The sequence below is a fragment of the Fulmarus glacialis genome, unplaced genomic scaffold, assembly GCF_000690835.1.
Source record: "Fulmarus glacialis isolate BGI_N327 unplaced genomic scaffold, ASM69083v1 scaffold340, whole genome shotgun sequence".
NCBI lineage: Eukaryota > Metazoa > Chordata > Aves > Procellariiformes > Procellariidae > Fulmarus > Fulmarus glacialis.
This window is the reverse complement of record NW_009186946.1, coordinates 160,777-172,974: the sequence shown is the minus strand read 5'-3', so window position 1 is coordinate 172,974 and position 12,198 is coordinate 160,777. Positions and strand designations below refer to the sequence as shown.

General features: G+C 36.5%; 1 protein-coding gene across 1 annotated transcript in view; it reads left to right on the top strand.

Moving 5' to 3' along the window:
* Positions 1 to 12,198, top strand: part of HIBADH (3-hydroxyisobutyrate dehydrogenase) — a 78,151-nt gene that overhangs the window by 581 nt on the left and 65,372 nt on the right. The window contains exons 2-3 of the mRNA XM_009573181.1: positions 4,135 to 4,244; positions 6,695 to 6,816. Coding sequence (XP_009571476.1) covers positions 4,135 to 4,244; positions 6,695 to 6,816 — 232 coding nt within the window. The remainder of the gene's footprint in view (positions 1 to 4,134; positions 4,245 to 6,694; positions 6,817 to 12,198) is intronic.

Sequence of the window (12,198 nt, the reverse complement as noted above, 5' to 3'; positions counted from 1 at the left end):
GCTGGTATAGCTGTAAGGGTTATAGGGGCATATGAGCTTTCCTGCTGCTTCAAGGTGCAGTCCTCAGAGGCAGGGGAAAAATCTAATTATTTAAGTGCTTATTTTCTTGGAGGTGAGGAAGGTTATGGTGAGAGAAGAGGAAGGAATGAAAAGGAAAAAGGAGGGAAGGAAATTGATCACATTAAGGAGGTTTACCTTCCTGCCATATACCCTGCGAAATCTTGGCCCCGTTCCAGTCAGTGCTATTGCTTTTGTTGATCCGTTAATACACCCAGAAACCCATTCAGTCTCTCAGACGGTTGGGACTGTCTTTTCTAAGTGTCTGAAATGTATTTGAATGTTTTTGACGTACTTCAAAGCTACAGTAGTTTAGATAGTTGTGTTTGGATGGATAGGTGCATAGAACACTGAAACAAAAGAACATAAGTAAGGAAAAACCAGTGCAAAAATAATACTCTGATGACAACGTAGAGAATAGGATGAAATTTTCTAGCGGTGGCAAGGAAATTGTAGGTAGATCTAGACAGAGGAATTGTATGACTTGATAGTCTAAATTGTTGGAGCTAATTGCAGCTGTTTTAAGTAACAAGGTAACGTCAAGATTCCCGAAAGATAAAATGATAAAGTGCACCTGTTGATAATTAATTGCAGCTCCCCCTGAATAATTACAGAATCTTGGCCTTAAGTGGGAAAGTAAGCTTTTCAGCTTTTTTTCCTAGCTACTGTTTCTATTTTGTTAAAGCAGCTGAGACCCTCAGGCACGAACCAGACCTGTCTTGAGTAAGAGGCTGGGCAAATAGAAAGGAAGTCTGTTTTGAACAATTCATTGTATTTTTAATTCACGTTCTGCAATGGGATCTCTTTGCTGTGGCTGCCCATTTGGATAGTTTATTGCCATAGTAATAGAATCTTTGGCATCCACTGCAAGACTTAACATCTGATATTAAAGGTGAACTGTAATGCTTTTAAAAATAAAGCCAAAACTATGTTTTAAGATTGTAAATCACTAAGAGAATACATGGGTAGGCTTAAATACAAATAAAACACACTTAAAGAAAATATGTGAACGTAACTTCCTCTTCTTGATCTATAGGTGTAAATCCTACCCCAACATTTTTTTCAGGACTTGGAAACTTGTGGGTCCAGGGGACCTTGTAGAAACTACTGTAGAAGGAACATTGGGCTCTGAGGGCTGCTTTCTCTTTGGTCTGGCTGGTAGGGTAAGACCATGAGGAGTGTTAGAGGTGAAAAGATGCCCCCCAAGAGACAGTAAATGTTGTCAAATGTCCATTGTTTAAAGTCAGTGCTACTACTAAGGTATATGGAGGATGAGGGTTGTTTGATCGTAAGTCTGCATATTCTGTGACTCCACTTTCTTTAGCCTCTGAAGTAAAGAGCTGGGAGGTAGTGTATGTCAGGAGGCAGCCACCTGCCTGGTGATGGTGAATAGTAAGGGGAAAACTGGCTGAGTAGGAGCATATAGAACCACTTGGGGTGAAACTTGGAGAAAGTTGCAAGGCTACAAACAAGGGAGAATACTGAGCAGTGCTGTAAGTAGGCTGCCTCCACACTTCACCATCTCTTTCCCCTTTCTCATAGTTACCACTTTCTTTCTCACACAGTGGAGTGCATATATGTCACACAGTTACTTTGCTTCAGTTTACATATCTTTAAATCATATCTCAAATTTGGAAGTTTGAGAATGTTACTGAAGTCATCTGATGCGTAAAGCACCGTAAAAATAGAGCTTTCTTCAGTGCATTCAGTGAGAATGGCATTTCAGGCAAGCAGAATTATTAATTGACTTATCGTAAATATACAGAAAAAAATAGGGAAGCATTTTGGAACAAATAGAAGCAGATGTGCATATTGAAGGGCATAAACCAATGACCAGCATGAAGAAAAGTCTCCCCTCTCCAGTTGCATACTGCAAAAGCTTGCTTGAACTGGCAAGTATCAGAACATGTACAGAACTTGCTGGGCTGCTACTCTGAGCCAATATGGTCTATGTTAGTAATCAGCAATTAGTATTTGGTATGTTTTTTAAAGTTACACACATATTCTTAATGATTTCAAATGCTTAATGTTTCTTAATAGCTTTCAAATCATTCAACTTTATTTCTGAGACAGGAAGTCCCAAATAAAAAGAAGTTTTGTATGCTGCTTGTTGAACCAGGTAGGTAGGTAGGTAGTTTTCCTCTGGGATTATTAATCATATTTGTTACAGTACCAAAAAGCCAAGAATGACAATTCCCACTTTAATTCCCACTTTTTTTGCTACTTACTTCCTCTCTCCTCCTCTAAGAATACACATTGGGACTGAACCGAACCAGAGATACTCAGAACGAAAAACAAAGGTGTCATACTTCTATATAAAGAGCTAGGCTCTCTGGTCTCCAGGGGAGCAAGTAATAAAATTAACTGATCAGGTATAGAAGCTTTTCTGCTTATAATTGCCTCATTTATTCCTCCTAACCTTTGTTCTTTGGACTAGAGTATGTTTCCTTTTATAACTGTGCGTTATACCAGATGTTTTGTGTAGTATTAAAAAAAAACCTGCATGTTTCTAAGTCCCATCTATGCCAGTTTCTTTACTTTTTTTTTGAGAGCTTTGCTCGGTGGATATATACAGTCTTCCCTTTTATTTATTTTACAAGTAAAACAGAAATCAAGAAGTTTATCATGCTGTGTCCCAGAAATCCTTCAAGATATTATTCAGCATTTCTTACAAATGTGTATATACCTTGCTTTTTTTGAATCTGAGACCTTATAAAAGCATTGTATATAAAAAGATAATATATTTACATAAGTGCCTTTAGTATCAAAACTAACAAAAATGATAACAAATGCCTGTAGTTAAAAATAGATAAGGAATGGTGAAACGAGGTCATCAATTTGTTGATTTGTCTACATTATGGAAAGGAACCAATTTTGGAGGTAGCTGTTAAACTGCAATTTCTTTAACCCTAAAGCCATGCAATATGGAAGTTCTAATTTATTCACACTGACTAATAATTGCATATAAAATTTTGCTTAAGAGATTTCTTGAAGTTTAAAAACCCAAAGCATTTAATATATCTAGCAGAATAGATCATTGTTATTAAGGTTTCTCTTCATCATTCAGCAATAACTGGAAAATAAATACTACAAGCCCTATCTACAGACAAAATCTGCTTTCTGCTCATCTTGCTTTCGGCTTGGAACCTAATTCCTTTCAGTAAAACTACCTGAATGAGTGAAATCAGATTTGATCCTCGTGGGCTAAAGATAAAAGAATAAGCTGTAGTTTTTTGTTGCTGTTTTCCCTGAGCTATGAATGTATTAACAATGCATTTTTTTAAAGAAATGAATTATTTAAAACTAGCATTGGACAAAAATGCCTTATGGGTAAAACTCTGTGTTCTTTGAGTTCATTGGCAAAACTCAGTACTTCAGCTGTCAGTATTTCACTTGCTGTGTGCGGATCTTAAATACTATACTGCCTGCCCCTGAGAATGAATTGGGGACGGTAAGTTAGGTATGTTTGTTTAACAACAAATAGCTAACAATGTATTTTGAAACTTACTCAGACATTTTTGGTAAAGTATGCTTGAGCTGATAATTTTCTTTTTTTGAAAATGTCAGCCATGTTATTGTAAGAATCATCAGTTAGTTTATCTGATGATTTTTTAAGGGGAGGCTCACAGGTGCATTAAGCCTTTTTTTCTTTTTTCCTCAGTCTTCCTCTCTTCCAATGCTGTATATAAGCCAAGGAAAAGAGTGAGATTTTTGTCATCCTTGGTGTTGTCCCTCCTTAAAAACATTGTAGAGCGATATTTTGTATAGGTGCATGGTTTATAATGAATTGAAGATTCATGGATGGATTGATGGAATGCAAGCATCCCCATTGATGGATGTTCTGGAGGAACTCCGGTGACATGACATCCTTTTCAATTTTTTTTATTTTTCTGTTGCTGGATCCAATTAATTGACATTTCCATTAGGAGGGCAGAGTTTGTCTTGTGTTCTGATTTTTTACCTAGCTTAATTGTGACCGGTGACCTGCAAATACTAAAAACAAACTCAGCAAACGTGGTTGACATTTCTTTTTCAGAAAATGTAAGGTTATATAATTTTTTTTTTTTTCTCTAAAAGGTAACAGATTCCCCAGCAGATGTAGCAGAAAGAGCAGACAGAATTATTACCATGCTGCCTTCTAGTCCCAATGCGATAGAAGTTTACACAGGAGCAAATGGAATTCTAAAGTAAGAATTTGCCGTAGTCTGGAGAACTCCCACTCCTAATCAAGGCTGTGTTACACAGTTTGTCAAATGATCGCTGTTGCTGTAACTCTTGCTGTGTCTTCAGGGCACTTAACTTGATGTTCTCCTCTGTTTTGTCACTATTGATATTTCTAATTACATGAGTTCTCTTAAGCTGTGCTTGCTTTTGGCTAAAGTATTAATTTTATTTTCAGTAGAATCATAATTTATGTGAATTTGAGACAACTTAACTATTATCTACCTTCTCAGTTGCATGTTTCTTTTACTGTAATTTAATGTACCACAGACGAGTATAACTAGAATATTTGCTGGCAACAATTATTTGCTCAAATACTTTTTTCTTTAACTTGAAATCCTATAACTGAAATGTTCTGAAGAGATGCCATTGTGTCTTATAATATTAAAGTGCATTAACATAGAATAGCTGACAAGGCATTATTGATTTCTACTCTTATTATCTGTTTATTACACAAGAAAATATCTAAAGAGTCTGTTTAATTTGAAACAGTTTTTTTTAACTTTTGTGGAGGGATTTCCACTGAGCCTAAAATACATAGTTTGCAGAATTCTAATACTCAGAGTTTTTGGACTTGCCAAATTAAAAAATAAATAGTGTTTAAAAGGCTCTTCTGGCCATGTGTGAACTGCTCCTAGCAGGCTGACCAAGGCTACTGAATACCTTTGAGGATCGTGTAGGATTTTACTGCTATCTAGGTTAGTAACGTAAAGGAAGAAACATACAGCAGACAAAAGTACAGTAGATTGTCTAAAACTGATGATTGTAGGCAATATTAAGGTGCAGTGATTAGAAAATGAATTAGAGGAGAGGGATTTTCTGTTCTCCTTCCTATATAGAAAATAATAGTTGCTTCCTTCCCTTACTGTCCATAGTTTAATTCCCCACAAAGTAGGACTGAGCAGATCTAAGTATCCGTCGCTTAGACCCTTCAGGGAAGAAGGGTAATTGGATCAGTCCCACAAAGCTGGGTAAACAGCTGTGGGAGAATTGTATCCAGGATGGCAGTGCTTTGAAGACCGATTGGCAGTACTTACTGATATAATACCACCAGTTAATCGTTTGAGTACCTAGATGTGGAAAATACTGTGGGGAACAGAGGATGTGGAAAGCAGTTCTGTGCTGCTGCAGTTTTTCAGCCTCCATATTCAAAAGAAGGAAGTGTAATTTGACTGTAGTGGTTAGTTGTCACTCTGAGTGACCTGGTCCTTGGTGACTGGTTTGACTTTGATCATTTTCTGAAGCTTTTTAAGCTTTCCTGAAGAAAACATCAATGCTCTGGAGTGTTTAAGGGTTAACTTGGTCATCTTGCTGTGTTACCAAGGTGCCTGTGCCATTGCTCCTTGCTCTGAACGTAAGGGGAGATGATGTAGTATTGTATCTGCCACACTGGCTTTCGTTTGCAAACTTAAATGTGGCAGCTGATCCCTTCTGTGAAAAAAGACTAGTTCTGTGTATGTGGCACTATTTGAGTCTGGAGCTACAGTGGGGTCCACAACTGTATGTATATATTGAGAGACTATTTCCAGCTATCTAGGTAACTCGATTCAGTGAAATTCACTGTACTGCCAACAGCATGCAAAGTGCAGGCTCTTCATCTGTCATGTGTAGCTTTAAATTACTCAGCTTTTTATGACTGAAAAATTATGTTGTTTGTTTCCGTGGTGTTTGCTGGTCCAGTGGACATTAAATCACAGTGCAATTGAATGGAAAGAGGGATAAAAACGTAATCTTTTTTTATTGTTGAGGGCATTAAAAAAATTTACTTAAATTGCATTTTTTTAAACACATATACAACTTTTTGTGTTCCACACTTTGGGATACAATTCTTCTGTCTAAATTTACTAGCTATCAGTGGGAAAAGTTAACATTTTTCTCCATGCTTCGCTTTCAATCTGCAGTGGGCTTTTGTGGTGTTAGTTATGATCTTTATGTAGAATAAATTGTAGCAATGATTAAAAATGCAGTCAGGCTATTCTTATAAGAACTTAAGATATTGTATATGTAACAATACAATTTTCTTTCTATATATATGAAATTTTAGGCTGCATCAACATTTAGTTCAGTTGCTTAGAATGCATCTTAGATGATCTGTATATGACATACTCCTCAAACTTGCATGATCGCAGGTTTTCCTAGTGCACCCTTTTTGTGTAATTTTTTTATAATCGTGTTTAGGAAGAACATCCTTTTTTGTGTTCAGGTTTTATTGTCTTTTGAGTCATTCAGAATTGTGCGGTATACATACTCAGGAGTATACATACTGAGCAGATCTTGCTCAATAGAGTTTAAAACTTTGTGTTTATTAGTGTACCAAAAAATGTCTGTATATCTATCATGCTGAGGAAAGCCATGCCATGGTAATAGTTGCAGAGGTCTTGTGCAACAAATACTTAATAATTAATTTTTATTTTAGGAAAGTGAAGAAAGGCTCACTGCTAATAGATTCCAGTACTATAGACCCTGCAGTTTCAAAAGAATTAGCCAAAGCAGTTGAAAAAATGGGAGCTGTTTTCATGGATGCCCCAGTTTCTGGAGGTAAGTCTTCATTAACAGTTTACCTCATACTGGACACGTCTCTTTGTTTGCAGTCTCAGCCACCAGTTTGTACCCTTGTTGGTACATGTTGCTTTTCTTTGCTATATGTACAGTATTCTTTTTTTTGTTCCATTACATTAAAGAAATGTATGTCATTTTAGGAATATTTTTAGAGTATAGGAATATGCTTTTGTGTTAGACCTGGAGAAACTGAGCTTTCACGTGATATGGTACAGTGGTCCTTTTAATTTAACTTCTTTCAGGAAGTTATATTTTTATGCAGGTAATCACATCTCTTCAGTCTCCATCTGTTTTGAAAGACTGTTTGGTTACCATTAAGCAGTTCTGCTACTTTTTCATCAATTAAAAAGGAGAGAAGGAAGTGGGGAAGAAAGGATTTCATTGTCAAGAAAAAACAGAGCTTTCCTCTGGTTTTATAACAGTTGAAGAATATGGGTGATATTTGTCTGTTCTTGAAGTTGCTAACTATTGATCTCGTGAGTATTTAATCTCTTGTAAGAAATAATATAGAGCAGGGAAGTCTTTCATTTTGTGGACAGAGGAGAGCAGAAGCATCAAATTAAGGTTTTGAAAACAAAACCATAGCTGATTGTTACTATCGTTGAATTCTTCTCCAAAACCCCTAGGATTGGAAGGTGAGAACAACCCATTTTTTACAATCCACTCGAAAAATTAATCTAAGTGGCATCATAAGAATTCTTTATTTTCCTGTCTTTAATGAGGTAATTCAGAGAGTTATACCTGAAAGAGAATAAAAATGCAAAGGGTAGAAGAGAATTTGGCCTTACAGACTTTGGCAAAGGTATGATGCACAAGCTAGAAAGAGCATAGCCTGAATTTCAGATCATGAAGATGAGTGTGGGTGAGGAAGAAAAACTTACCATCTTTTTAATTTTCAACTGAAGATGAGTGTGGGTGAGGAAGAAAAACTAACCATCTTTTTAATTTTCAGCGGCAAACTAAGGCAGGATTTGGCTACACACTAGATGCCAAAATTTTCATCCAAATTCTAATGTGAACAGAAAGTAGGAAGACCTGGGTAGGCGATATTGAAGAGTATAATGGGGAAGACAAGATTCTTGCTTCCCAGCCAAAGTATTAGTCCTTGTTTTAGAAAGTTAGATAACTTGTCAGCCTGGGAATGAAAACGACAGAAAAAAAGTATGTTGTGGATGGATTATATATCTACCTGATCCTTTTCTAAACACAGCATGGCCTTCTACTTACCGGTTGGGCAATTCTGACTCTTTTATGTGGTTCTCTTCAATCCCTTTCCCCCAAATATGTTGTTTACCTGAGGGAATTATTTGCCTTTTGGAAACCTCTGTAATTTGTTTTTACCCATAAGTTTTTGCTTTCAGGCTGACTATGCTATAACTACAAAGAAAAAAAAAAAAGTTTGATTCCAGAACAATCCTAGCTGTTTTGGAGGTTTTGTTCCTTGAGAAAATGGTAATGCTGAGACTCGTTTAATATGATAACATGCCGTTGACTAGTCTGAATATAAATGGCTTTTTTGGTGTTAGTGGTTTATCTGAATACAAATTATTTGATGTTTAGTGTCAGTTACAGATTGAGTGATATTCTGAAGGAGGGGGAAAGAATTGATACTTAGCTTTCTAGTACATAATGTGTTTGTGAATGCCAAGGAGCGCTCTGTACCAATCATGTTTAAAGTGGGCAGTTGCTGGAAATGTGGAGAAGTTAAGTATGTTAGAAAAAGCTTTAATGTTATGCTTTGTTCTTTCCATGTTGCAAGACCTAAACATCCCAATACATTGGGGTATTTTTGTACGTCCTGACTGCATTGTTGGCCTAGACAAAACACTAAATGGAGAAGTACGCTCAGCTCTCTAGAAATTGGCAGGCATTATTCTGTTGCTGTGCAATGCAATAGACTTGGTAGGAGTGTGAGGGAGGGCGTTTGTGGGAGGCAGTGAGAAGGAAGAGAAAGCAGCATGCCTGAACTGTCATCTTTAGACCTGTCTGTTTACTAGCTGTTATTGGCAGACAATTCCACTTGTGATTTTAGGTATTTGGCTGTTGCCTGATGGATATTAATGTTCATCTGCACTGTGAACAATTTATTTCACAAACTAAATAATATTTTGAAAATTGCTTGGTCTATAAACCTTATGGAGAAATAGTGAAGATTTTAATCCTGTCTTGCCATTGCAAATGAAGTATCTTAAGGCCTAGCATTAGTGCCAGGTTTTAGTGGCTTGTTTACAGCCTGAAAGATTCTTTCCCTTGCTCTTTCAGATGGGCCTGTGCGCCCATGTAGTAGTGCCATCTTCTTCATATGATTGGCCTACAGCATTCACTTGCAGCTTACAGGACCCATTAAGTAGAAGTTGATGCACCAAGTTACTATAGTGTTATTTTGTATTAACTGACTTTGGAAAATACTTCTCATCCCAGTAGTTGCATGCAGATTATGCTGCTAATACTGTCTAGAGATAGCAATCGCTTTACCCTCGGATTAGGATCTCTTGCAGGTCCACATGAGAAAGTTGTGTCACAATTCCCAGTGCTGCCCTGATTTGTGAGCTTTGTGAGAGTATGACAAATGAGGAAACGTCTTCAAAATCTGTGTTTATTTATTATATTTATTTTTAATTCTAGAGGAGTAAATTTATTTTTTTGTGAAGATCGGATTCTGCACCTTTGTATTTATAAAAAGCTTTTAAAACACACATTATCACAGAAGTGTATTTAAAACTGACTTCTGTTGGCACTGAAGACACTACTGGCTGAGTAAGGGATCTAAATTTAGCCTTTAAGAATTGTGTCGAGTTTGTCGTCCCACTGATTTCACTGAAAGTATGATACAGACTCTCAGCTTGCAGTCCAGAGCAAACTTTACTAGTAGTTTCACTGATGCTACTGTAACAGTTCTCTCTTTTTAATTCAGTATACAAAATATGCATTGTCTAAAGTACAGTGGGTGAAATGTTTTTTTTTTATTTCTGGTGCTTCATTGTAAGCATTGTTAGTGTTCAGATATTACCTTTTCAACTTCTTTCCCTTCCACTGACTCTTGAAATCGCATCAGCTCCTCTTCTGCTCAAAATATGTTGTACTGCATTCTGCTGGAACTTCACAAAAAGATGTGACAGTTTGATTTGTTTTTCTGTTTTTGAAGTTACAGATAAACTGTTTTCAATTCTTTTGTAAGTATGGTTCTTTAGATCCGATAATGAAACTTAGATCTTTCCCCTCACTGTCTACTTTAGCCAAGATAGTCATCAATAAAAAAGTCAAACTGCTAATTGTTAATAAGAGCTGTCATATAGAGAACGGTAGTCATGCTAAAATAGTAATAAACAGTAGAATAAAACATTTTTTTGTAGGAACCGTGGGCTGGAGCTGGTTAGAAAAGGTTGGAGTTTCTATTCCAGCTGTCGTTTCAAACTGTTTCATCTTATAATACTACTTTCGTAAACTCCAGCTAACCGTTAAGGGATGGAAAGAATATTAGTAGTAACACTGACAAATTGAGACTTCAGCTCTCTGGTAATGGAGTAAAATGTGAGTCCTTGAAGAGTGAATTGCAGACTTATTCCCTGTATGGCCAAATCTGTACTTACCATGGAACAAAGAAAAAGAATGTTTAGAAATACTGTGAAGATCTTTTCTTTGATTTCCTTTCAAAAAGCAATATATTTCATGGTTCCATCTTTAAAAACAAAAAAGGACACCTTCTCGAAACTGGAAAAGTGAATGTATTTCAATGGCATGATCAGACTGATAGCAGAGATTAAATAGGCCAAACAGAATAACTGGTGAACGTGTTTCTCTTACTTGAACGTTGACGGTTTAGTGCAGTGTCTTTTCCAAGGGAAGCAGAGGAGAGGGCCTTGCAGAACAGTTAAGACTGTCTGTGCACACTAATGCTTGCAAAGATGATTTGAAAGATGTTTTAAGACTAGACTAAATAATAAAAAATGAGCTGTTCAAACGTTGCATCTCTTAGCTTGTAAGTTCTATTGTAATAAGAAAGCATCATCAATATGTTTGCCAGAATAAAGTTGGTTAATAGACCTCTCTTCTGTTGGAGAGCATTCATTGGCTTTCCTAGGTTGTATCTGCTTTGTTTCTTTAGATTTGTGCATTTACAGAGAAATGCAATCTTATGACTTTATGGGAGTGGAAGAGTTGCTTGGCTGATTCAGCATCTCTAATTTGAGAGATTATGTACTTTTTTAATAAACAAGGAATCTCTTGTATTCAGTGGCATAGAGGTTTTGTTTGGTTTTGGCTTTTTGGCCTGCTAATGCAGTGATTGGAATATCTGTTAGGATCCTTGAAACACTGCCAAGACAAAGCCGGTTCATTAATTTAGAGCTAATAACCTGTCCCCCTCAAGGGCAGGTGTTCTTGTTGGTGAGGAAAAGATCTAAAGGCATAGCAGTATTTGCTCCATTGTTATTTCTGGATTTATGCTTCTATGCTTTATTTTTAAAGCCTGAATGCTTGTACTCAGAATGGCCACAATGGTCTCTGTGCTCCTGATACCGAGCATACCATTTTCACCTCACTTTTTCAGCTCTTCCCCAGTCACTCCGTGTCTTGCCTGATCTTTTCTTTCCTGACTTGTTTCTTAATTTCTCTGTTTACATTTTTGCTGAATGCATCTGATCATATTAATTTTTTGCAAAGTTTGTGATCTAGGGATGGTAGTAGAAATTACAATGTACAGCCTTAATGTTAAAGGTAGTGTGAAACATGTTATTGAGTTATTCTGAAATTTAAATGAGGTAAAAGTACTGCAGGAAGTAACTAATAACAAAAAAGGGAAGGGTTGGGTGAACTGATTTAAGGAAGCTGAAATGAGGACAAAGAAATACTTCGAAATCTGAGATGCTTAAAAAGCTTCTGATTCCTAATAACTTATGTTTTAAACTATTTAACAATAGTCATGTTTGTCAAAATAAAGCTAGTTTAATAGATTTCTTTTGTTGGAGAGAAGATGGAAAGGAATGAAGATCTTGAAAATGTTACACATTGGCAAAATGCTTATTTTGACACTGGGGAGGGAGGAAGTATAAACCCTGTGCAGAAATCATGATGTTGGCAGCAGCTGCTGTCGCAGAAGAGTTAGTACATTTACTGATGTGCTGACTTTGCAAGGGTATTTTTCTTCTGTGAGTCTGTTACGCTTTTTATTTTATTTTATGGAGAATGCAAAAGGTAGCAGAAGGCAAGGAAGAATAAACAGATTTGTTGAGAGCGTCATCTAAAAATGTTCACTGGGGTGGAGGCAATTGTTCCTACAATGACTAAAAGGGTGGAATGACTGATTTTATTAAAGTATAGTGTATATTTTGGCTATAAAACTGTGTGTAGTCTGGCCAACTA